Source organism: Rhinoraja longicauda, chromosome 9, assembly GCF_053455715.1.
Source record: "Rhinoraja longicauda isolate Sanriku21f chromosome 9, sRhiLon1.1, whole genome shotgun sequence".
Lineage (NCBI taxonomy): Eukaryota > Metazoa > Chordata > Chondrichthyes > Rajiformes > Arhynchobatidae > Rhinoraja > Rhinoraja longicauda.
In genome coordinates, this window is record NC_135961.1 from 36,965,145 (window position 1) to 36,991,996 (window position 26,852).

A 26,852-nucleotide genomic window follows, 5' to 3' on the forward strand; every position below is an offset into this window, starting at 1 on the left:
CTACCTAGGACGTCCACAAGACAGGGACCACGTCAAGCAAGACAACCAACGAAAACCTGCACTTATGTGGAGGTGTCACAAGCACAACTCACACGTGAACAAACCGACATAGAAACATAGAAAATAGGTGCAGGAGTAGGCCATTCGGCTCTTCAATATGATCATGGCTGATCATCCAGCTCAGTAGCCTGTACCTGCCTTCTCTCCATACCCCCTGATCCCTTTAGCACATCAAGGTCCGCCCAGTGAAATTTCTAGATATATTGTGCATTCGTGTAAAGTGTCCATTAAAAAAAAAAAAAAATTGGCATGCAGTTATCCATCTTTCATAAGAATATATTGTTTTTGAATAAAGTTGATTTTAGTGATTTTCAAAAAAATAGGTGTCGGAATTTATTGAATTTCTAAGTACTTTATGGTCAGGTATGCAAACCCCCTACAAACAGCATAGCAGTAAAACTCAGTTTATCTTTGTATTAGTAGTGTCTGTCTACGTGTGAGCTTTGGCCTTTAATAAACGTAGTGAAATGCCTGTGTATGCCTCATTGATCTAAATTAATGAATAAAAGTGTTCTCATAGCGCAGCGCGTGTGTCAGCGTTTGATTGTAATGGTCAAAATGAATGCGACCAGAATCTTTGAATGAGATGTCATGATAAAGTACTTAGAAATTTAATAAATTAAATCACCAAAATCAACTTTATTTAAAAACTCTTTGAATGAGATGTCATGATAAAGTACAGGCGACAACCTTGCAAACCTGGGGACAGCATGCGACAGCGCCCGCAATAAGCAACGATACCTGCCAACAAGCCAGCTGTCGCCGAGAAATCTCATACCGGATGATTTCTCAGCGACGTGCCGAGATCCACTACGATTCTTTGAAGACTCCTCACGATTACGCCCGCGACACCTCAGCGAACTGTCGGCGACAGCCTAGTCGCCGGCAGTCACCTTAAAATCGCCTAAGTGGGACAGGCCCTTTAAGTAAACTATTGCAAGCTAAGGAATTTAAAATCCACCACTTGTCCTCTGGATCTTCTCCGATTCTCCTACTTCATCCAATTGAAAGATAAATGTGTAGAGTTCGAACACACAAGCATATCATGTTTCCGCTCATTTTACCTTTGCCATGAATGATTTCAATGTTCACTTTGCAAGCAAAAAAGATAATTATAATTGTTTACCAGCCGAAAGACTGAATACTAGATGCAAATGAGATGAACATGTTTGCCATCGGCATGAACTCAGTGGGCCGAAGGGCCTGTTACCGCACTGCATCTCTGAAGATCAGGCTAGGACTAAGTAAAACAAATGCAGGTTCCTTCCATTGTAGCTTTATGTTACGAGGAAAGATGGTGAATTGAAAAGCTCTCAAAAATGTAGCTACCATTTTTCTGGTGGACTGCTTTTAAATAGCTTTTTTACCCACTGACAAACAATACGCTCTTTGTTTCTGCACATTTTTAAATCTATTTATTTGGACCACTGATTGGCAATTTTAGAAATAATGATTTGAGATGGACTTACCTCCCATACTGACCTTGATGAAGTCGAGGCTGAACTGAAAGAAGAAAAATCTGTTTTAAGTGCAAATCAATCCATGAACCAGATTGTCATGAAGCAAGAAGGGAAGGTTAACAAAACTAAAACCCACAATATATTCATGATGTAATCACATTTCAATAAAACCAGTGGAATAAGCGAGTTCGGTATTTCGACTGAGCATGCACAGGTCATAAGTCGCGGTGGCAAAGAATGGTCGCTCGTTCATTGCTCCATATAAACAAATCTTCGTTTCATCCGTGTTTTCCAGTTTTTCTCCGTTATAGGTATGAAAATACTGTTTCAAAACTGTTAATTTGGTGTATATATGGTTAATTAGTAAAAACGACGATGATTTTGTAGGTTTTTTTGTTTTATGCGGCAAGTTCCTCTCGACTCTCCCCGACTCTTCAACTTGTGCCGGAGCCGTGGAACCGCCGCGGCGGCTGCGGGGACTGGAGATAGAAACTGCCGGTGAAGGTTCACCGGAGAGCGGATCGCCACCGACCCAGAGCCGGGACAAGGCGAGTGATCGCAGCGCCTTCTCACAAACAACAAACTCAAGGAAACTTCCCTCCTTGCCACCGCCGCCTCTGAACAACAACTACAACACTTGTGTTTGTTCTTATTTCACTACGTTAGAGGGAGACGGGGCCGGGGAAGATAGTGGAGGAGCAGCGCAGATCTCACTGGTGCTGGGAGAGAGAGAGCGAGGGAGAGAAAGAGAGAGGAAGGGAGCAGCCCCCACAAGTGGCAGCGCTCTGTCACCAGACCCTCTGACACCCTCCCCACACTCCCGCTCTCACACGCTGCTCCCTCTACCCCAACTCTCTCCCCCCCTCGCTCGCTCCCCCCTCTCTCCCTGGGAGAGAGAGGGAGAGAGAGAGAGAGGGGAGGGGGAGAAAGAGATGGGGGCGGGGGAGAGAGTCGGGGTAGAGGGAGCAGCGGGTGAGAGAGGGAGCAGCGGGTGCGAGCGGGAGCGAGGGGAGGTTGTCAGATGGTCCGGTGAAGAAGTGCCGCCACTTGCGGGGGCTACTCCCTCTCTCAGCGCCAACGAGATCTGCGCCACTCATCCACTCTCTTCCCTGGCCCCGTCTCCCTCTAACGCAGCGAAATAAGAACAAACACAAGTGTTGTAGTTGTTGTTCAGAAGCGGCGGCAGCGGGGGCGAGGAGGGAAGTTTACTTGAGTTTGTTGTTTGCGAGAAGGCGTTGCGATCACTCGCCTTGTCCCGGCTCTGGGTCGGTGGCGATCTGCTCTCCGGTGAACCTTCGCCGGCAGCTTCTGCCTCCAGTCCCCGCAGCCGCCGCCGCGGTTCCGGGACAATTTAAAGAGTCGGGGAGAGTTGAGGGGAACTCACCGCATAAAGCAAAAAAAACCAACAAAATCATCGTCATTTTTACTAATTAACCCTATATACACCAAATTAACAGCTTTGAAAACAATATTTTCGTACCTGTACGGAGAAAAACTGGAAAAAACGGATGAAACGAAGATTTGTTTACATGAAGCAATGAGTTAGCGGCCATTCTTTGCTCCCCTGACCTATGACCTGTGCATGCTCAGTCGGAATACCGAACTCGCTTATTTGTTTTTTCTTCAAATGAAGCAAAATACCAAGCAAACATTATTGAATTTAATAGGGTCAGTCACCCAGCCTTTATTTAGGCATAACTTTGGTCATGCTACAGTTCGCAGCTTAATGGGATTACAGTTATTTATCTTGGATCTACTGAACTCCGTGGCCCATCTAATTATGAAAACCAGCCTACTTTAGGTGCTTAAGGCCGGAGTAACTCAGCGGGTCGGGCAGCATCTCTGAGGGAAAAGGAATAGGTGACGTTTCATGTCGAGACTCATCATCAGACCCGAAACATCACCTATTCCTTTTCCAGAAATGCTGCCTGACCCACTAAGTTACTCCAGCATTTTGTGTCTATCTTCGGTGTAAACCAGCATCTGTAGTTCCTTCTTACCCACCCACTTTAGGTGGTCGTGACTAACGTTAACACCTCCATCCAAGACCGCAGGAAATTGCAAAGTGCAGACGTAGCCCAGGTCATCCGCAAAACAACCTGCCCTTCCATTGACTCCATCTCCACTTCATACTGTCTCAACAAAGGCCACCAACATAATCATGGACCAGTCTCACCCCGATCACTCCCTCTTCTCACTTCTCCCATCAGGCAAGAGGTACAGAAGTTTGAAAAAGCTTTTCACTCTATCTTGGTAAATGTGACAATAATAAACCAATCTAAACTACATCCAGATTTAGAGACAGTTTCTTCTGAGCTGTTATTAGACAACTGAATCGTCCTCTTACCAGCCAGAGTGTGGTCCTATACACCTCAATGGAGACCTCAGAACTATATTTAATCGGACTTCAATGTTATACTTTACTAAATGTTGTACACTTTATCCGGGCACTGTGGATGGCTGGATAGTCTTTTCTTTGACTGGATAGCATGCAACATAAACCTTTCACTCAGTAAGCCTCCAAAGCCTCGTTACACGTAACAATAATAATAAACTAAACTAATGAGGCGAACAATCAATGACCTATTAGTGGCAAAATTTAGGATGTCTAATGCTAGCATTTCTGTCTGAAGACCTAACCTCAATGATTCTATGCTGCAAAATATCAATGATTATATTTCTTTCCTCATTCCTAATCAATCAAAATGTTAAAAGTACCCTCTGCACCTTTTGGACAGGGATAGGAAAGGTTTACAGGAATATGGGTCAAATGCAGGCAGGTGGAACTAGTGTAGGTGGAACATGTTGGATGGCATGGGCAAGTTGTGCCAAAGGGCCTGTTTCCGTGCTGTATCTATCATCGGGAATCGAAAGTTGTATTTTTAAACCCAATCTAATCCGATAACAACAAAAAACAGGTTGAAAACAATAAGTTTTCTCCTGCCATCACTCACAATAACAGGTTCCAATACTGTCGTGCGATAGGTGCCGATTCGTATACTTCGGCACTTTAGAATAATACTTTCACAATTGCTTTCCGCTTGCGTACCAAGACCATCCGTCTGTGACAAGACAGGCTCAATTTTCCTTTTCTTGCCCACTGTTTCATGGTAAGGATTTCCAAACTGAAGAGAGCAGACAGGATGCATTTAAATGGATTTTAAATCTGGTTAAGTCAGCAAATTTAAAAAAACACATGAAATACAAAGAAGATATTATTAAAGCATTCTCTTTGCTGTTCTTAGAGGTTAGGACTCTTCTAGAAACCAAACGCATCCTATATGGCCCATAGTATGTCACACACAAGAATTCCAACATAGCAACTTAACTGGTACTTTTTAATAAAAGCAGAAAATGTTGGAAGCATTCAGCAGGCCGGTCAGCATCTATGGACAGAGGAAAAAGGTTAACCTTTCAAGTCAAAGATCAAGATTTCTCGACCTTTTCATAGAACCATCTGACATCCACCATCACGAAGTGCTTCCGGAGACTGGTGATTGCGCACATTAACTCCAGCCTCCCAGCCAGCTTTGATCCACTGCAGTTTGCTTACCATCGCAACAGCCCCACAGCAGACACCATCTACCTGGCCCTAAACTCATCTCTGGAACATCTAGATAGCAAGGACTCCTACATTAGACTCCCATTCATCAACTATAGCTCTGCCTTCAACATCATAATCCCATCCTAGACCTGGACATGGGAATCAGCTCCCCTCTCTACCACTAGATCCTTGGCTTTCTGACCGACAGACCTCGATCAGCGAGGATAGGTGACAACACCTCCTCCATAATAAATTTCTTCACTGTTCTATGTTCTAACACACTGGTTGAGTTAGTTTTTACAATGAACATCTTCTCAAGTCTACTCAGCTCACTTTATCCATTTAGGACAGCACAGTAGTGCAGCTGGTAGAGCTGCTGCATTATGCACCAGAGACCTGGGTTTGCTCCTGACCTTGACCATTCCCAATCTGACCTTTCTGTCCTGGGCCTCCTCCATTGTCAGAGTGAGGCCCAGCGCAAATTGGAGGAACAGCACCTCATATTTCGCTTGGGTAGTTTACACCCCAGCAGTATGAACTCTGACTTCTCTAACTTCAAATAGCCCTTGCTTTCCCTCTCTCTCCATCCCCTTCCCAGTTCTCCCACCAGTCTTAGTCTCCGATTTCATTCTATCTCTGTTCCGCCCACTCCCCTGACATCAGTCTGAAGAAGGGTCTCGACCCGAAACGTCACCCATTCTCTCCAGAGATGCTGCCTGTCCCGCTGAGTTACTCCAGCATTTTGTGTCTACCTCTGATCAATGGTCAATGTGGACTCAGTGGGCCAAAGGACCTGTTTCCATGCTGCAGCTTTCAATCAAATTCAATCAATCAAAACCCATGCCCCGCAAGGTTATACTGCTACGACAGTACACAGCCAAATTTGGCTTTAACTACATCTACAGGTTTGCAGATAACACCACTGTGCTGTGCTGAATATCAAACCATCACAAGACAGAATACATGAGGGAAATATAGAAATTAGTGACATGGTGTCAGCACATTAATCTCTCCCGCAATATCAGCAAGATGAAGGAGCTAGTTATTGACTTCAAGGAGTATGGTGGTAAATGCTCCAACCAGCATCAATGGTGCGGATGTAGAAATGGTTGAGAGCTTCAAATTCTTTGATGTTAATATTACCAATGATCTGTCGTGGACCAACCACATTGGTGCGACAGCCAAGAAGGGCGACAGAGTGGCGCACCGGTAGAGTTACTGCCTCACAGCGCCAGAGATCGGGGTTCGATCCAGACTACGAGTGTTGTCTATGCAGAGTGTGTACATTCTACCTGCGACCGCGTGGGTTTTCTCTCGGTCCTCGGTTTCCCACATTCTAAAGACACGCAGGTTTGCAAGTGAATTGGCCTCTAAAAAAAAACCTAGTGTGTGGGATAACGTAGAACTATTGTATGGGTGGTCAGCGTGGACTCGATGGGCCGAAGGGCCTGTTCCCCGCTTATCTCTAAACTAAGGCACACCAACGCCTCCACTTCCTGAGAAGATTGAGGAAACTCAGCATGTCTCTAATGGCTCTTACAAACTTCTACCGATAGCCCATAGAAAGCATACTATTGGGTTGCATCGCAGCTTGGTTTGGGAACATATTTGGAAGAAATTGCAGAGAGTTGTAGATGTCGCCTAGTCCTTCACACAGAACAGACTTCCCAACATTGACTCCAACTACACTTCACGCTGCCTTGGAACAATAACCAACATAATCAAAGACTTGGCAACCCCGGTCATTCCTTCTTTTCCTTGCTCCCATTCAGCAGAAAATACATAAGCTTGAAAGCATGCGCCGCCAGACCCAGGAAAGCTACTTCCCATTTGTTATCAAGCTTCTGATGATCCTTCCATGAGCAGGGTATAGTGCGATTCCCCTCTACCCCATTGAGGATGTAGAACTTTGTCCATGGAACTGATGCTGGGGAAGACACAAAGTGCTGAAATAACACAGCAGGGCAGGCAGCAGCTCTGGAGAACAAGGATAGGTGACGTTTTAGGTCAGGACCCTTCTTCAGACGTTGACTTTGTGTTTTTCTCTGGAACTGATGTGCTACAATGCTGAGAACAACAGTTTGCACTCATCTTCTCCTTTGTTGGAACAAAGGACCCGGCATGGGGGGACCGCTGTGAGGGAGGGGGAAAACAAAGGGGGACCTGGCACGGGGGGGGGGGGGGGGGGGGAATTTGTAACTTTGTAAGCGTCCCTTATGGGCGACTATTCGCATACCTTGGGTATGCAAACAAAGAATTTTACTGTGACTTGTCACATGTGACAATAAAGTATTCAATTCAATTCTATTGTACTTGAGTTTGACTTTATTGTATCTATGTATGTTATTTTCTGATGTTGGGATAGCATGCAAAGCAAAGCTTTTCGTTGAATCTGTACACGCGACAATAGTAAACTTAAACCTAAAGCTGGAGAAGACAATCTGGCTAGCTGGAACTGCATTCCAAATTACCTTGTCCTTCATCTTTGCTTTTCTTGGCAATGTGGCTGTGGATTCCACTTCTGTGCAAAGGTTTTCCAAAATCTGTTTGGTTGCATTTTCATCAAGGGCCTCTTCTGAAGTTGCTTCCGAGGGTTTGGTGGGAAGCTCAGGAGAAAGACTTGCAGCTTCAATAGTTCTACCAATGGAATAAATGCTATCCATTCGGCTACTTCCAGTGCTGGCATTGTCGTCATCTTCCCCCTCTTCATCACTGGACAGAACAACTGGGAGAAATCCCAAAATTAACACAGAGAGCATAGAACAGTTCAGCAAAGGAACTGCCATTCGGCCCACAATGTCTATGCCCAACATGATGTCAAGATAATCCAATCTCACCTTCCCGCGCATGATCCATATCCCTACATTCCCTGCATATCCATGTGGCTATTTAAAAGTATTTTAAACACCATTATTGTGTCCACCACCACCCCTGGCAGCATGTTCCAGGCACCTACCACTCTGGAAAGACATGCCTGCACATTTCATTTAAACTTTTTTTGTTTCACCTTAAAGCTATGCACTATAGTCTTTGACATTTTCACCCTGAGAAAAAGGTTCTGACTGTCTACCCTGTCTGCGCCTCTGAACTTTAGACTGCTATCAGGTCTCCCCTCAGCCTCCAGCATTCTAGAGAAAACAATCCAAATTTGTCAAATCTATACTTGTCGCTAATAGCCTCTAATCCAGGAAGCTATCTGCATCCTCTCCAAAGTCAGCACATCCTTCCTGTCATGGCGTGACCAGAACTGCACGCAAGACTGCAAAAGCGGCCTAACCAAAGTCCGATAGAGCTGCATCATGACTGCCTAACTCTCACTCATGGCCCTGACCAATGAAGGCAGGCAGAGCGTATGCCTTCTTCACTACCCTATCTACTGATGTTGCAACATTCAGGAAGCTATGGACTTGGATCCCTCTGCACATCAATACCACCCTGGTCATTCCTTCTTCTCCCTGCTCCCATCCAGCAGAAAGTCCAGAAGCTTGAAAGCGCACACCACCAGACTCAGGAAAAGTTTCTTCCCCTCTGTTATCAGGCTTCTGAATGGTTCTTCCAAAAGCGAGGATACCGTCCAATTCACCTCTAACCCATTGAGGACATTGAACTTTGTCTATGGAACTGATGTGCCACAATGCACTGCACTGCTGCCAACCATATTCTGTACTCTTATCTTCCCTTTATCTTTATCTATTTTACTTGTTTGTCTTGATTGTATTTATCTACAGTATATCTGATTGGTTTGGATAGCTTGTAAAATAAATCTTTTTTACTGCACCTCGGTATATGTGGCAATAATAAACCTAGCTGTTAAAGGTCTTCCCATCAACAGTATACCTTGCCCATGCACTCCCAAGGTGCAACATCACACTCTTGCTCGGATTAAACTCCATCTGCCATTTCACTGCCCATTTCTGTGGTTGATCTATACCTTGCTATTTACTTTGACGGCTATCTGCAATTCCAGCATTTTCTATTTCAACCACCTTCATCCATATTTCAAATTTCTAGTATCTGGAATATCTTTCTTTTGAGTCACACTTTAAACAAAGTATGAAATAGCATTGGTTCTGCAAGAACAACTGTTCACAGACATAAAGATGAATGGCCTAATCACAAGTTGCTTTTTGTGACAATATGTCAGAACCCACCACTAAATTCTAAATCTCCCATCAGAACAAAGGCAATTCATCAACTACTGGAATTCAACATTCACTCAGTAATGTTAATTTACCCCACACAGATAATGGCTGTGAGCAAAACTACAGGAGATCAACTTGCATACATCATGAATTGAATTAACATTCATTCAAGTATGTGCATCCGGGGCACTCAACATCTTCAGCTGGGATAAGGAACAAGTAGATAAATTATTTGATTTAATGATTCAACAGGCACAATGATTGGGTTTTTTAAACTCCTCTGGAACATATGCATTTATAGAACATAGACCAGGCCCTTTAGCCCACAATGTTTGTGCCGAACATGATGCCAAGTGCACTCTATCAGAAGATAATCACAAAGTGCTGGGGCAACTCAGCAGGTCAGGCAGCATCTCCGGAGAAAAGGAACAGGAAGGGTGGAGCCCATAATGGCCCATTGTTGGTTGGGGAAGAGGTGATAATGAATGGATACAGGGATGCAAACAGTGGAACTGGTAGGATGACCAGGGTGGGGGAGGGGAGGGGGAAAGAGAGAGAATACAGGAGTCACTCAAAATTACCTCCTCTATCTGCCTGCACATAATCCATGTCCCTCCATTCCCTGTATATCCATGTGCCTATCTAAAAGACTCAAATGCCTCTATCGTATCTGCCTCACCCACCACCACAGCAATACATTTCAGGCACCCACCACCTTCTAAGAAAAAAGAACTTGCTCCTCTCACTTTAAAGCCATACCCTCGCACCTTAAAGCATTTGATATTTACATCATGGGAAAGGTTCTGACTGTCTACCTATATCTCTCTCATAAATTTCAAGATTTCAAGGTCAGTTTATTGTCACATATACCAACTAAGGTACAGTGAAATTTGAGTTACCATACAGCCATACTAAGTGAAAAGCAACAAGACACACACCCACATAAGATCTACTTCTATCAGACCTCCCCTCGACCTCCAGCGTTCTTGCAAAAACAATTCAAGTCCATCCAACCACTCCCTATAGTTAATACCTACTGATCCAGGCATCATGAATGCCTTGAATTTAACAGGGGGGAGCTCCTTTGGTCCATTCATTGAAGATGAAGGCCTGGACAGAGTGGATATGGAGAGGATATTTCCATTAGTGGGAGAGTCTAGGACCAGAGGCTGTAGCCTCAGAATAAAAGGATGTACCTTTAGAAAACTGAGGAGGAATCTCTTTAGTCAGGGGGTGGCAAATCCATAGAATTCTTGGGCGCAGATGGGCTAGCCAGACCAAGTCAATAGGTATTTTTTATGGTGGAGATTGATAGGTTCTTAATTAGTATGGGTGTCAGGGGTTATGGGGAGAATGGGGTTGAAAGATAGATCGAATGGCTGTAGACTTAATGGGTCTAATGGCCTGATTCTGCTCATATAATTTAGGAACTTGAAAATATACCCCGTGTGCCAGTTGATGAAGTTCTAAGACTTTGACCCAGTGAATCTCTCTGAATGATCAGAGACAGCTTAGTAGCATGTTGGTTAATGGATGGTGCAGATCACCCCTTGAGTAGGGAGTGGGTGAGAAAGTGGGATAACATAGAACTAGTGTGAACAGGGTGATCAATGGTCAGCATAGACTCGGTGGGCTGAAAGGCATGTTTCCATGATGCATCTCTAAATGGGCGGCAGGGTGGTGCAGCGGTAGAGTTGTTGCCTTACCGGGCCAGAGGCCCGGGTTCGATCGTGACTTTGGGTGCTATCTGTACGGAGTTTGTATGTTCTTCCAGTGACCACGTGGGTTTTCTCCGGGTGCTCCGATTGCCTCCCACACTCCAAAAACATACAGGTTTCTAGGTTAATTGGCTTCGGTATAAATGTAAATTGCCCCTTGGGTGTGTAGGATAGTATTAATGTGTGGGTCAGCGTGGACTCAGTGGGCCGAAGGGCTTGTTTCTGCACTGTATGGCTAAACTAAACTAAGGTGGAATTGAATAACTGATTGCCATTACTTTGAGAGTGCTCACATGCAAATTAACAGCTGCATTTCTATAATGTTCCACAATGTACAGGGTGTTTTAATTGGTAGTAAAGCATTTTAGTATGTTTCGAAATTGCATAATATGCATTGTAAAACTCAAGCAGCTTTTAAATTCACTCTGCTGATTTGTTTCAATGCGGTATTTAAGGAGATCCTTCATTGCCACAGAAGACTATGGAGGCCAAGTCATCCGAAGTTAAGACATCGAGATTGACAGATTCTTGATTAGAAAGAGTGTTCAGGGTTATGGGGAGAAGCCAGGAGGTTGAGAGGTAAAGATGGATCAGCCATAATGGAATGGCATAGAAGGCTCGATGGGCCAAATAGCCTAATTCTGCTGTTATGACCTCATGTTGTAAACATATCATCGTGCACCTTCATTGCTACTGAAAGTATCTATACTCACTCGGATCATTCATTACAGGTTTCTTCGAGTCCATGCGTCCTGTTGCATGCACAACTGTCCGTGCCATCAACCCTACATTACCATTAGTATGCAAGAGGCTGTTCCTGCTCGAATGGAGCTTGCTGGTCGATAATGGAGTCAATATTATGTCAAGAGGCCTGTTGTAAAACGTCTTGGCGTTGACGGCCACACTGCCTTCAGCTTGATTTGGGGAAGATGTCCGTATGGGCGGTCTGGGTTGAGGTGCGTCGACACATGCAGAATTTGGAGCGTGTTTTGGACGCCTTGCTGCATCCTTGGGAATTGGCTTCTGGCAGTTTTCACATTTGGTATGGTCTTCACTCTTTTTACCGCAATTGTTACATATACTGAAGAATTCGCTAAGCGCTTGCCCCTAAAATTTGGAAAGAAAATTAAAGAGTTTAAAAATGTTCCCTTATCAGCTCTATTGCAGAAGTATATTATGGGCAGACAGTGTCACAGCAGGTAGGCCCAATGCATCACAGTGCCGGAGACCCAGATTCAATCCTGATTACGGGTGTTGTATGTACAGAGTTTGTACATTTTCCCTGTGACTGCGTGGCTTTCCTCCAGGGGTTCCGGTTTCCTCCCCCTTCTCAAAGGCGTGCAAGTTTGTAGGTTAATTGGCCTCTATAAATTTACCCCAGTGCGTACGGAGTGGATGAGAAAGTGGGATAACCTAGTGTGAACAGGTGATCGATCCATCCAAGACCGCAAGAAATTGCAGAGTTGTGGATGCAGCCAAGACCATCATGCAAACCAACCTCTGTTCCATTGACTCCATCTATCCTTCACGCTGCCTCGGCAAAGCCATCAGCACGAGTGGTATTCCGCTACTAATTAAACCTAGATTAAGGCCATTAAGGAAAATCACCCCTACATCTCAGCTGCTGCCTAAACTAGAATAATTTTCATTATTGTAGTCTCTGGGTACAGCACGAGCAGTGAGAAAGCTGCCACTGAGCACACGTGATCCATTCCAACATATGTTCCATAGTAGCTTTCTCCCACAAGTTTTACCTCAACCCTCTCTCCTGGTAATAGTCTCCTGTAGACAAATTAATTTCTCCCCTCTCCCATCAGGCAAGAGGTACAGAAGTTTGAAAACGGATACCTCCAGATTCCAACACGGTTTCTTCCCAGCTGTTATCAGGCAACTGAATCATCCTATCAACAAATAGAGAGCGGTCCTAACCTCCCATCGACTTCATTCGAGACCCTCGGACTATCTTTAATCGGACTTTACTAGACTATCTTGCACTAAACGCTATCCTCTTAATCCTGTATCTGAACACTATGCTTGATTGTAATCATGTATAGTGTTTCCACTGACTTAATAGCACGCAACAAAAAAGCTTTTCACTCTACCTCGGTACTAGTGACAATAAACTAAACTAATGGCTATTTGGTCATATTACAGATATTATATAAATGCATGTTCATGGATTGTAGTTAGTCAACCAATTGATCAGCATTAATTCCTTTCAGTTCCTAAAGTTCTGCGACATTTGAAATATGTCAAAGGATCCAAAAACCGGGACACAAAGCGCTGGAGTAACTCAGCAGGTCAGGCAGCTTTGCTGAAGAACATGGATAGGTGATGTTTCGGGTCAGGAGGAGAGTTCTAACCCGAAACCTCAGCTGTCCATTCCCTCCAGAGATGCTGCCTGATCTGCTGAGTTATTCCAGCACTTTGTGTCTTTTTCTGTAAGCCAGCATCTGCAGTTCCTTGTTTCAATGGAACCAAAAGTTCCTTTGTCTCGCCACTAACGGAAGAATTTGCTGCAGCCCCACATTGTCCATGCGGTAACGTTCAGTCTAAAAAAGCTGAACAGTGAACTACTGCCCACCTCAGTATGCGTCATATTTTGTGTTGCAGAAGCTTTAGAGTTCATTGATTCAGGCAACGCTGGCATTGTGTCATCTTTAGCTTGCTTCGTCAAAACACGCCTCTTAATGTTGGGTAGAGGATATGCCTCCTCTTCTAATTCAGCCGAGGCTGCATCTATCGAGAAAAAACACAAGGACTGCTCTTGTTAAAGAACTCGGGAGACCAACAGCACTAATTAGAAAGGAAACATAACTGAACCTGCAGTGTGGAATAATAAATATTGAACACGCGTCTAGCATATCAGCTTAAAAACAATGAGTTTAGCCTTAGTTTAGAGATACAGCATGGAAGCAGGGCCTTTGGCCTACTAACTCCATGCCAACCATTGATCACCTGTTCACACACCAGTTCTGCACACCCCCTACACACTGGGGGCAGTTTAAAAAGAACATTTAACCTACAGACCCACACGTCTTTAGAAGGTGGGAGGATATGAAGAAATCAACGTGGGTCACAGGGAGAATGTGCAAACTCCACACAGACAGCACCCTTAGTCGGGATTGAACCTGGGTCTCTGGCGCTGCAAGGCAGCAGTGCTGCCAGCTGCGCCACTGTGCTGCCCAATTCTGCCTTAAAGGATCAGATTATGTGCTTTGTCGTCAGTGATATAGTTGTCTGATTCACCGCGGAGTGTCACAGGCAGGCCATTAATGTATTTTCAGCAGTAAATGCCTTGTAAACAGTTGGCCGTTCCACAATCAACTCAGCACCTACTAGCTGAATGTGACTGTGTGGCAATGAAACAGATGAACAACAAGAATTAAATTGTTCTGTTTCAGTACATACGACAATTAAGGACTCTCGACTCTCTTGGAAAAGCAGCAAGGAAGTCGGAGATCATCCCAAACTTTATACAGCATCGATCGGTCAGACCTCATTCAGAGGATTGTGAGCAGTTTCGTTTAGAGATACAGCGCGGAAACAGGCCCTCCAGCCCACTGAGTCCGCATGGACCAGCATTAGCACTATCCTACACAACCTAGAGAAAACATCATTTTAACAAGCCAATGAACCTACAAACCTGTGCGTCTTTGGTATGTGGAAGAAACCGAGCTCCTGAGGAAAACCCATGCAGGTCAGGAAGACAACGTACAAACTCCATACAGAGAAGCACGTAGTCAGGATTGAACCCGGGTCCCTGGCCCTGTAAGGCAGCAACTCTACTGCTGCCCACCATGCCCCATACCTGAGGAAGGATGTGCTGGCATTGGAGAGGGTCCAGAGGCTGTTTACGAGAATGATCCCAGGAATTATAGGGTTAACCTATGATGAGCATTTGACGGCACTGGGCCTGTACTCGCTGGAGTTTAGAGGGATGAGGGGGGGGGGGGGACGACGACACACTCGATGAAACTTACCGTTTAGTGAAAGGCCTGGATAGAATGGATGTGGAGAGGATGTTTCCACTAGTGGGAGAGTCTGGGACCAGAGGCCATAGCCTCAGAATAAAAGGACATACCTTTAGAAACGAGACGAGGAAGAATTTCATTAGTCAGAGGATGGTGAATCCATGGAATTCTTTGCCACAGACGGCCATGGAGGCAAAGTCATTGGGTATTGTTAAGGCGGAGATTGACAGATTCTTGATTAGTATGGGTGTCAGGGGCTAAGGGGAGAAGGCAGGAGAATGAGGTTGAGAGAGAAAAATAGATCAGCCATGATTGAATGGCAGAGTAGACTTGATAGGCCGAATGGCCTAATACTGCTAATTCTATTACTTATGAAAACCAGTTAAATACTCGCCTATTCCATCCGATTCCATTAAAATAATACTGTCCACAGGAACCTTTTGAACATCAGCTGGGTATTCTTTTCTGAAAGCATACAATTGATCAAAAATTAAAAGCTGGAATTACAATAAACACTGAACATTATTCCCAGCCAGACACTGTTGTAAGCGGTGTAGATGTAAGCATTAAATTACAGTGATTATTAGACAAAAGGGGAAAAATGCAAAACAATGGGTTTCAAAATAGTTAAATGAACACTTGCCCCACTTTGGAACATCCAAAGATAGAACAAATTTACTTTTTGAATGGTAGGAAACTCAAAAGCAGAGAAGCAGAGAGACACATCCCCATGAAAGTAGTATAAGAAAATAACTGCAGATGCTGGTACAAATCGATTTATTCACAAAATGCTGGAGTAACTCAGCAGGTCAGGCAGCATCTCGGGAGAGAAGGAATGGGTGACGTTTCGGGTCGAGACCCTTCTTCAGACTGATGTCAGGGGGGAGGGACAAAGGAAGGATATAGGTGGAGACAGGAAGATAGAGGGAGATCTGGGAAGGGGGAGGGGAAGGGAGGGACAGAGGGACTATCTAAAGTTCGACTTCTCCAACTTTAGATAGTCCCTCTGTCCCTCCCTTCCCCTCCCCCTTCCCAGATCTCCCTCTATCTTCCTGTCTCCACCTATATCCTTCCTTTGTCCCGCCCCGACATCAGTCTGAAGAAGGGTCTCGACCCAAAACGTCACCCATTCTTTCTCTCCCGAGATGCTGCCTGACCTGCTGAGTTACTCCAGCATTTTGTGAATAAATCCCCATGAAAGTAGATTGAAATGTTAGGACTTGAAGAGATAAATAATTAAAAGGGCTAATGGAATACTAGTCTTTATGTTCAATGAACTAGAGCACATGCTGGAAAGAGTGCAGAGAAGGTATAGTTTAGTTTAGTTTAGAGAAAGAACATGGAAACAGGCCGGTCGGCCTACCAAATCCATGCAAACCAACTATGACCTGTACGCTAGTTTTATGTTCAGTTTTGCAAACAACACACTAGGGGCAATTTACAGAATGACTAAAGAAGGGTCCTGACCCAAAATGTCACCTGTCCATGTTCTCCTGGGATGCTGCCTGCCCCCCTCAGTCACTCCAGCATTTTGTGTCTTTCCTCAAGTGATACATGGGGTAGGGTACAGCAGGTACAGATACAGGTGAATCATGAAAATATATTCTTGCATTCATTTCCACATTCAGAAACTACCCCCAACATGGAGTCAAATCAAACTTGGAGTATACAAATAGGCTAACTTACAAAGAGAGCTGTGATACCACAGCGTTTCAGGGTATCAAATGGAATTGATAAAGTAGAAAGAAATTAGTTTTGTTTATTATTGTCACGTTTATCAAGGTACAGTGAAAAGCTTTTTTGTTGCATGCTATCCAGTCACTGAAAAGACTAGACATGATTACAATCAAGTCGTCCACTGTGTACAAATACATGATAAAGGAAATAACGTTTAGTGCAGGGTAGAGTCTGATTAAAGATAATTCGAGGGTCTTCAATGAAGTAGATCAGGACCACTCAGGGAATGGACAGACCATGTTTCGGGTCAGGACCCTTCTCCATCACTTCTTGTTTTGCTCTGGATTCCAGCATCTGCAGTTCTGCTGTTCCTTCAAACCTATCTCTTTGACCAAACTTTGGGTCACCTGCCCCAATATGCAATGTTACGTGAAATTTTAGTGATATGGAGTTGGGTCAACCATGAAAATATATTCTTTCATTTTATAAATAATGTTGCAGTGAAGTGGCTTGGATCATTTTACAACATGAGGAACTATATAAATGCATTTTACTATTGTTGAATGTCAAAACAATGGTATAGCCTTATGCTCTGTGAAAATGCTCAGACTACATATAGTTTGACCACAGTATAAAGCTATTAATGTCTTAAAGGAACATTTCAGAACAAATTACTCCAATCCATCTATTGGGTTGCAAATACTCCCAATAACTTTTATTTCTAATAGAAGCATATAAAATTATGAGAGACAAACATTGGGTAGACAAACAGAATCTTTTTCCCAGGATGGGAAAAAAAATCAAATACTGGAGGGCATAGGTTTAAGGTGAGAGGGGCAAAGTTTAAAGGAGATTTGCGGGGTAAACTTGTTTTAAATTGTTAAGTTTACCGTGCAGTAATTATTTAGTGAACATTGACTCCTAGTTTGGCATGAACATTTAGAGAACACCCATCAAGGAATATGAGAGAAGAAACCAATCCATGAGGATGGCAGAAAAGAAACATGTTTGGGTATCGACCACAGACACTGTATTTAAAGTTGCAAGAAAATGACACAGACACAAAGCATTAGCATCAATGAAGCCATTTAAGAGACCTTGCAATGGTAATTCCAACTGTTATGCAAGCACTTCAGTGACACTTACCCATCATCAGGTAAGCCAAGATTGCTTTAAAAGGTGGAAAAAATAAAAAAAAAGCAATAATCTCACATTAATGTTTGAAGATTGACAGATGAAAAATCAATATACAGGTTCACCACCGAATTTCCGGCAACTGATGGTCCGGCGCCTCCTTTAATCTGGACAAACTTACAAGAGCACTCTTGAAACCCCCCCCAGTCCCCACAAAACTGTGGCGCCTGGGCCAGGCGAGGTGGCCAATCTCCGCCTGATCAACAGTTCCACGCCAATCAGCAGGTTGAATTTCCCTCCTGCAGCTGATCGGTGGGTCGAACCTGCGGCTGGGGCTCTGGAACTCCGGCCCGGCCAGAGCTGGCAGATTCATTCCCATGGCCGACTTAGCGGACCAGTATCTCGGCTCCTTGGCGGACTAGGAGGACCATTCCGGTAACGTTGGACTCCTCATGGAGGCTGTGACCTCTGTTAGTCTGGCAAAATGGATAATCCAGAAAGGCTCTGGAACCAAAGGTGCCGGAAAAATCGGTGGTGGACCTTTATTACTATTTTGTCTTAAAATTTTTATCAGAAGCAGTTTCAATGTTACACAAGGCTGCATAAAACTAATTTTAGCTCTAACTATTACACAATATACATCTCAATCGATAGTTATAATACTATTAAACCTGAACAATATTGACACAAAGTCTCCACCTCACAAAATGTAGCAGCCATTTTCAATCGATTAGCCTTCATGGGTGGGAATTTTAGAGTTTAAACTGTGACACCAATTCTACTGCTTATGAATTTCAAAGCACCAACATCATACACTTTAAGGTAACGATCTAATTACTCCATTTTAGAGGGATATGGGCCAAACGCAGGCAGGTGGGACTAGTGTAGGCGGGACATGTTGGTTGTGTGGGCAAATTGGGCCAAAGGGCCTATTCCATGCTGTATGACTGTCTCGATGACTCTAATTAAGAGAGGTTGCAATTCAACATTTTGCCAACTGTTCTGAACTGCTGTAATAGCAGATCGACAAATGCAGTTTTCAACCTGTGTAGAACCCTCTTACACTCAAAGCAATAGACAACATCAAAAGGACACAAAATGATGGAGTAACTCAGTGGGTCAGGCAGCATCTCTGAAGAACAGGATTAGTTCAAGTTCAAAAACACTTTATTTGTCCCCGTGGAGCAATTTAGGTGAGGTTTCGGGCCGGTTCTGCTCTTCAGACACTGAGATCTGTGTTTGAAGAAAAGTCCCTATTTGTGTTCTCCAGGGATGCTGCCTGGCCTGCTGAGCTACTCCAGCGCTGAGTTACTAACTTATTTTGGGTTCTGAAAAATGCTAATGAAGCAAAAAAATATACCATCAAAGCAGACTTGATGGGCCAAATGGCCTAATTCTACTCTCATGACATGAAAAAATGTGATAAACAAATAAATCAGTTAGCACAGGGGAAGAAGTCCAAGCATCTTTTAAATGCTATTTTTTCCAGTTTGGATTTGTTTAGACTAGAGATATAGCGCGGAAACAGGTCCTTCGGCCCACCAAGTCCGTGCTGACCAGCGATCCCCGTACACTTGCACTATCCTATACACTGGGGACAATTTTTAATGAAGCCAATTAACCTGCACTTCTTTGGAGTGTGGGAGGAAACCGGAGCACCCATGGAAAACCCACGTGGTCACGGGCAGAGTGTACAAACTCCTTACAGGCAGCAACTGTAGTCAGTATTGAACCCAGGTTTCTGGCGCTGTAAGACAGCTACTCTTGCCATGCCATCCACTATTGCCTGTCTCAACTACCACCTCTGGCATCTTGTTCCAAATACCCACTACCCTCCGTGTGGAAAAAGTTGACCCTCAGGTTCATATTAAATCTTGCTCCTCTCACCTTAAATATATGTCTCCCACAATGGAAAACTGACTACATTTCAAAAGTAATTCAGAGACTGTGAAATGCATTGGTGACATATTCAGATACGATCATGAACACACTCTACAATTTTTTTACACTGTTCCAATGTTAAGTACAACGCTTTTATTATTTTATTCAGGCAAGTAACTTCCATTCTCAAAGGATCCACAAATCAATTGTAATGGCAGCTACATTTTAAAAGTGGAGCATGTTGGACCATCTACCTCAATGTTTAGAGTCTAGGTTATGCTGACCACTAAGAACAAAGGTGACTAAATGCAGCCAAAATGTACAACCAGATCAACTTTACAGATTACTGCTTAGATTCCAACTGTGAAAGGAGTTTATTGCATCAGCAAACTAAGATGCAAAGGCTGGTGCAGTCTACCCTCGTTATTCCAGTGAAAAAAACTGCAGATGCTGGTTTAAATCGAAGGTACACACAAAATGCTGGAGTAACTCAGTGGGTTAGGCACCATCTCGGGAGAGAAGGAATGGGTGATGTTTCGGGTCGAGACTCTTCTTGACGTTTCAGGTCGCCTGTCTCCTACTACATCCTATCTTTGTCCCGCCCCCTCCCCTGATATCAGTCTGAAGGGTCTCGACCCAAAACGTCACCCATTCCTCTCCCGAGATGCTGCCTGACCCGCTGAGTTACTCCAACATTTTGTGTCTACCCTCGTCATTCCGGACCTCTTGATAACGGATTTTGGTTAAAGCAGATGGAGCATAGATGGAGTTCCGGAATGGCGGGACTGTCATATGTTGAAAGACTAGAGCGACTAGCCTTGTATACACTGGAATTTAGAAGGATGAGAGGGGATCTTATTGAAACATATAAGATTATTAAGGGATTGGACACGCTAGAGGCAGGAAACATGTTCCCAATGTTGGGGGAGTCCAGAACCAGGGGCCACAGTTTAAGAATAAGGGGTAGACCATTCAGAAGGCAGTGGAGGCCAATTCTCTGGATGCTTTCTAGAGAGAGTTAGATAGAGCTCTTAATGATAGCAGTCAGGGGGTATGGGGCGAGGGCAGGGACGGGGTACTGATTGTGAATGATCAGCCATGATCACATTGAATGGCGGTGCTGGCTCGAAGGGCCGAATGGCCTCCTCCTGCACCTATTGTCCATTGAGTGCCCCCACAGTAATCAGGCACTACTCTCTTTAAGAACCGAGGCTACTAGTTGCACTGCGGGAGGACTGCAAGAAATTGTCAAGCAATTGCTTGATCGACACTTGTGCAACGATGCTCGATTGAACAATGTAACAAACAGCCTTTATTATTTGTAGCTCACAGTACCAAAAATACAATTTTAGCTGTTAAAAAAAATTTTGTATTTGAAAACAACTTGTTCATTCACAAAGTGATGCGGGCAATCGGCAATAACGGATAGCATTTCTCCACTCCCTCTTTGGTTTGTTATAATGTACCTTAGAAACCTGCGGTCATGATTAATGAATTTACACATTTTTTATCGTTTCCTTTTACAAATATTCCTTCCTACAAACATTCCCTCTAGAGATGCTGCCTGATCTGCTGAGTGAATCCAGCACAGTCTTTTCTGTAAACCAGCATCCAGTTTCATGTCTCCATGCTATTTCAATAACAAAACTTTGGGGAAGTGTTGTGATGGAGTGAATTGCTAAGTACAAAACAAAACCTGTGAATGATCAGCCATGATCACATTGAATGGCGGTGCTGGCTCGAAGGGCCGAATGGCCTCCTCCTGCACCTGAATAGTGTAAGGAGCTGAAAATGTTAATGATCCCACAAATAGAGCCGGGGGGGGGGGCGCGGTTGATTGGCAGAAGTTTGGACAAAGGCCAGAATTGAAACGTGTGAGATAAGGAGACAAGTAGAGGTGCGAAGCCAGAGGAAGGAATCTACGTGGAAGGGAACAGGAGAGAGCGAAATGAGTACACATCCGGCTAGGGCACAAGGAAGTGGGGGGCGCAGAAAAAGAGGGGGGGGGGAGGTGAGGGGAGAAGGGAGGGCAGGGTGATTGTAATTTAGTTACCTAAAATTGAGAGTATTCTAGATTCATACCATTGGGTTGTTAGCTACCCAAGTGGAATTGTTTAGAAGTAATAAAAGCATGGACCAGAGATCAGCTGTACTTGATCCTCAGAATAACTTGAATTACTGATTCAAAACTTAATTTAAAACCAACATATGCTAAAGTTGAAAATGTAAATATCTAATATCTCCAGCGCTGTGGACATTTACAGCAACAACTTTGAGGGCCAGAGACATGAAAGATGAAATAATAATGAGTGTGCAGATGAACACAAAGTGCAGAACGTACCTTTGGGCTGCTGTTCTGATGATTGGTTGTGCATTGGCGTGGTGAAAGCGCCTCCCACGAACAACTATTCCCGGCCCCGTAGGGCTGGTAATTACTAAGCACTTGGTTCGATTTTTATCCATCTCCTTGCTCAGCGCATGGGGTGATGATGCAGTTGACATGCTTTCACTGTAAGCAAGTTACCTGCTTAGTACACCATACATAGAGGACATGCATCTACTGAAGGTACAACCGAGCATCGTTTGGGACCAGGGTGGGCAGAAAATGTGTGCATTGCACAAAGCTGGACGATAGGAATATTGGCATACAAAATCTTTACTTTGAACTATGGACAGTACCCATAGTCAGGATCGAACCTGGGTCTCTGTATGGCAGCAACTCTACCACTGTGCCACTATGCCGCCCTTATACCTTGTAACTAATCTTATACCTAACAATTCCAAATAGCAGTTTAAAACTTGCAGATGCCTGCTCTGAATTATCAGAAGAACCTCCATATTGATCAAAAGAACCATATCAGAGTAATACAAAATCTGTTCATGTTGACAACGATTAACCCCACATCCAGTGCCCTCCATGTTTGGGACAAAGACCCATCATTTATTTATTTGTCTCTGTACTCCACAATTTGAGATTTGTAATAGAAAAAAAAATCACATGTGGTTAAAGTGCACATTGTCAGATTTTAATAAAGGCCATTTGTATCCATTTTGGTTTCACCATGTAGAAATTACAGCAGTGTTTATACATGGTCCCCCCATTTCAGGGCACCATGTTTGGGACACAGCAATGTAAGGTAAATGAAAGTAGTCATGTTTAGTATTTCGTTGCATATCCTTTGCATGTAATGACTGCTTAAAGTCTGCGATTCAAGGATATCACCAGTTGCTGGGTGTCTTCTCTGGTGATGCTCTGCCAGGCCTGTATTTCAGCCATTTTTAGCTTATGCTTGTTTTGGGGGCTAATCCACTTCAGATTTCTCTTCAGCATATAAAAGACATGCTCAATTGGGTTCAGATCAGGTGATTGACTTGGCCACTCAAGAATTGACCATTTTTTAGCTTTGAAAAACTCCTTTGTTGCTTTAGCAGTATGTTTGGGATCATTGTCTTGCAGGAGAATGAACCGCCGGCCAATGAGTTTTGAGGCATTTGTTTGAACTTGAGCAGATAGGATGTGTCTATCCACTTCAGAATTCATTATGCTATCATCATCAGCAGTTGTATCATCAATGGCGATAAATGAGCCAGTACCTTCAGCAGCCATACATGCCCAGACCACAACACCCCCACCACCGTGTTTCACAGATGAGGTGGTATGCTTTGGATCTTGGGCAGTTCCTCCTCTCCTCCATACTTTGCTCTTGCCATCACTCTGATACAAGTTAATCTTCGTCTCATCTGTCCACAAGACCTTTTTCCAGAACTGTGGTTGCTCTTTTAAGTATTTTTTGGCAAACTGTAACCAGGCCATCCTATTTTTGCGGCTAACCAGTGGTTTGCATCTTGCAGTGTAGCCTCTGTATTTCTGTTCATGTGAAGTCTTCTGCAGACAGTGGTTATTGACAAATCCACACCAGACTCCTGAAAAGTATTTCTGATCTGTCAGACAGGTGTTTGGAGATTTTTCTTTAGTATAGAGAGAATTTTTCTGTCATCAGCTGTGGAGGTCTTCCTTGGCCTGCCAGTCCCTTTGCGACTAATAAGCTAACCAGTGCTCTCTTTCTTCTTAATGATGTTCCAACAGTTGATTTTGGTAAGCCTAAGGTTTGGCTGATGTCTCTAACAGTTATTTGTGTTTCTCAGTCTCATAATGGCTTTGTTGACTTTCATTAGCACAACTTTGGTCCTCATGTTGATAAACAGCAATAAAAGTTTCCAAATGTGATGGAAAGACTGGAGAAAAGATTAGATGCCGAGAGCTCTCTTATACCTGCATTAAGGAGGCAATTAAACACACTTGAGCAATTACAAACACCTGTGAAGCCATGTGCCCCAAACATTATGGCGCCCTGAAATGGGGGAACTATGTATAAACACTGCTGTCATTTCTACATGGTGAAACTAAAATGTATAAAATCTGACAAGGTGCACTTTAACCACATGTGATTTTTTTCTATTACAAATCTCAAATTGTGGAGTACAGAGACAAATAAATAAATGATTGGTCCCAAACATTATGGAGGGCACTATATGTTAAGTTAAGTTTTCTCACCCTACCTGCATCTTTGATGTATTGCCAGTTTTTGCCATCTCTCGACCACTGAGCATTTTGCAAATATGCAATAGCACCTGCCCTGATGCACTTGAAGAAACAATGTCCTTATGGTGCGCCCTCAGTTCACTTAATATTCCAGTTTCAAGTACAACATTTAATCTATACGCTTCGCTTCACAATCGTGTGGACAGCATGGAGATACATTTTTTTTAGTTTAACGTAGAGATACAGCATGGAAACCTGTCCTTTGGCCCACCGAGGTCACACCGACCATCAATCCATGCATAGTAGTTCCATGTTATCCCCCAAAAAAGACAAAGGTTTCCCTCTCCTCTCTCACCTATATTCCTTCCACTAAGCTTTACATTCACGCATCATTTATCCCTATCTCACCTTTTATCTTTTCATCTCTAGCCTTTGTCCAATTGTCTGCCTGTCTTGCTGAGTTACTCCAACATTTTGTGTCTATCATCGGTTCAAACCAGCATCTGCAATTCCTTCCTACAACAAAACCCTCACCTGTGTTCACCTATAATCTACCCTGCTTTGTCCTGCCCCTCCTCTACCTGATGGCGCAGCGGTAGAGTTGCTGGCTTACAGCGAATGCAGCGCCGGAGACTCAGGTTCGATCCTGACTACGGGTGCTGTACTGTACGGAGTTTGTAAGTTCTCCCCGTGACCTGCGTGGGTTTTCTCCGAGATCTTCGGTTTCCTCCCACACTCTAAAGACGTACAGCTATGTAGGTTAATTGGCTGGGCAAATGTTACCCGATGGGCCCGTTTCCGGGTGTATCTCTAAATCTAAAAATCTATTCATGTTCTCTGGAGATGCTGCCTGACCCACTGAGTTACCGCAGTGCTTTGTATCCTTTCACGTATGAACCAGCATCTGCACTTCATTGTAACTCTACATTATTCCACTTTCTCATCTACTCCCACCACGCTAGTTGCAATGTACAGAGACCAATTAACCTACAAACCCACAGCTCTTTTGGGATGTGTTAGGAGACCAGAACACCTGGAGGAAAACCATTTGGTCACATGGAGAACATGCAAACTCCATAGACAGCACCCAAAGTTAGGATCGAACCCAAGTCTTGGGCGGTAGCAGCTCCACCAACTAGGATATGAAGCCAACATTTTATCCTGCACGTGGACCTTAATGTACTTAGTCAATTAAATAAACAAGTTTGAATTGAACAGAATTTCTGGTTTAGGAACTTAAGTATCAAAACAAATGCAGCTTATTCCAAAATACTCAAGCAGAAACCAATCCACAATACCTCACATACCTTAGTTTTCTGCTGGGTCCCAGCATGTTGAGTCCAATTGCATTTCCTTTCAAAGCTTTACAAAAGCCAGCTGCTTGTTTTTTTCTGCTGTAGCTTCTCAATAAATTAGTTTTAACTTCTGATGAAAATGGAGATTTGGGCTAGAAGAGAAGGTAATCATAAATGGCAACTCACGTAAAGACTTTTTCCACATTTACATTAAATTGCAACCGATTTCTAATCTTACTTTTTAATCTCTCACACAGTAATAATTCACATTACATTTTGTCAACTTCTGTGCTATTTCTTTGAAGCAAATCTTGGGAGTTTAATTAATCTAAAGTGAGAATAAATTCCTTGGACTTTTTACAAAGCAAACTTCGTCAAGTTTGCGGATGACACAACAGTGGTGGGTCTCATCAGCAACAACGACGAGACCCACTACAGGAAGGAGGTGAACCAGCTGGCCGCGTGGTGCACAGACAACAATCTCTTCCTGAATGTGGAGAAAACAAAGGAGATTGTTGTCGACTTCAGGAGAACGCACACCCAACACCCCCACACTGACCATCAATGGTGCTGCTGTGCAGCAGGTGAGCAGCACCAAATTCCTGGGGGTGAACATCACCGAGGATCTCTCCTGGAGCAACAACACCACGTCCATCGCCAAGAAAGCCCAGCAGCGCCTCTACTTCCTCCGCAAACTGAAGAGAGCGGGAGCGCCCACACCCATCATGTACACTTTTTACCGAGGCGCCATCGAGAGCATCCTCAGCAGCTGCATCACTGTGTGGTTCGGAAGCTGCACAGCCTCCAGCCGCAAGACCCTGCAGCGCATAGTGAACACTGCTGAGAGGATCACTGGCGCCTCACTCCCAACACTCCTGGTCCTTTACACCACCCGCCTCACCCGCAAAGCATTGAGCATTGTGGGTGACCCCTCCCACCCCTCCAACAGCCTCTTCACCCTCCTGCCTTCAGGGAGAAGGTTTCGCAGCCTGAGGTCGAGCACCACCCGACTAAAGAACAGTTTTTTCCACCAGGCTGTCAGGATGCTGAACTCCCTCCCCTCCCTTCCTCCTCTCTCCCCTGCCCCCATTGGACCTGGACTTTAACACCCCACACACACGCACATCCAGCACCAGACACTTTTTTTTTAACGCTGCTATGGACAGGCTTTGCACTACTGTATTGTAATATATTCATCTTCATCTGAAGTCATTGAAGTGACTATATTTTATATTTTATGTTGATTGTTGTTTCATATCATATCATATCATCATCATATATATACAGCCGGAAACAGGCCTTTTCGGCCCTCCATGTCCGTGCCGCCCAGTGATCCCCGTACATTAACACTATCCTACACCCACTAGGGACAATTTTTACATTTACCCAGCCAATTAACCTACATACCTGTACGTCTTTGGAGT

The 26,852-nt window shown here is 44.0% G+C and overlaps 1 protein-coding gene across 4 annotated transcripts in view; it reads right to left on the minus strand.

Annotated features, from left to right (window-relative positions):
• senp6a (SUMO specific peptidase 6a) overlaps positions 1–26,852 on the minus strand; it is a 79,857-nt gene that overhangs the window by 26,564 nt on the left and 26,441 nt on the right. For 3 of the 4 annotated variants that reach the window (XM_078405159.1, XM_078405161.1, XM_078405160.1), the window contains 9 exons: positions 25,441–25,580; positions 21,932–22,099; positions 17,722–17,745; positions 15,293–15,363; positions 13,509–13,663; positions 11,638–12,031; positions 7,536–7,789; positions 4,475–4,645; positions 1,530–1,563 (listed from right to left, as the gene is read on the minus strand). In XM_078405159.1, the coding sequence (XP_078261285.1) occupies positions 1,530–1,563; positions 4,475–4,645; positions 7,536–7,789; positions 11,638–12,031; positions 13,509–13,663; positions 15,293–15,363; positions 17,722–17,745; positions 21,932–22,099; positions 25,441–25,580 (1,411 nt within the window). The remainder of the gene's footprint in view (positions 1–1,529; positions 1,564–4,474; positions 4,646–7,535; positions 7,790–11,637; positions 12,032–13,508; positions 13,664–15,292; positions 15,364–17,721; positions 17,746–21,931; positions 22,100–25,440; positions 25,581–26,852) is intronic. The other variant, XM_078405162.1, reaches the window with a different exon arrangement.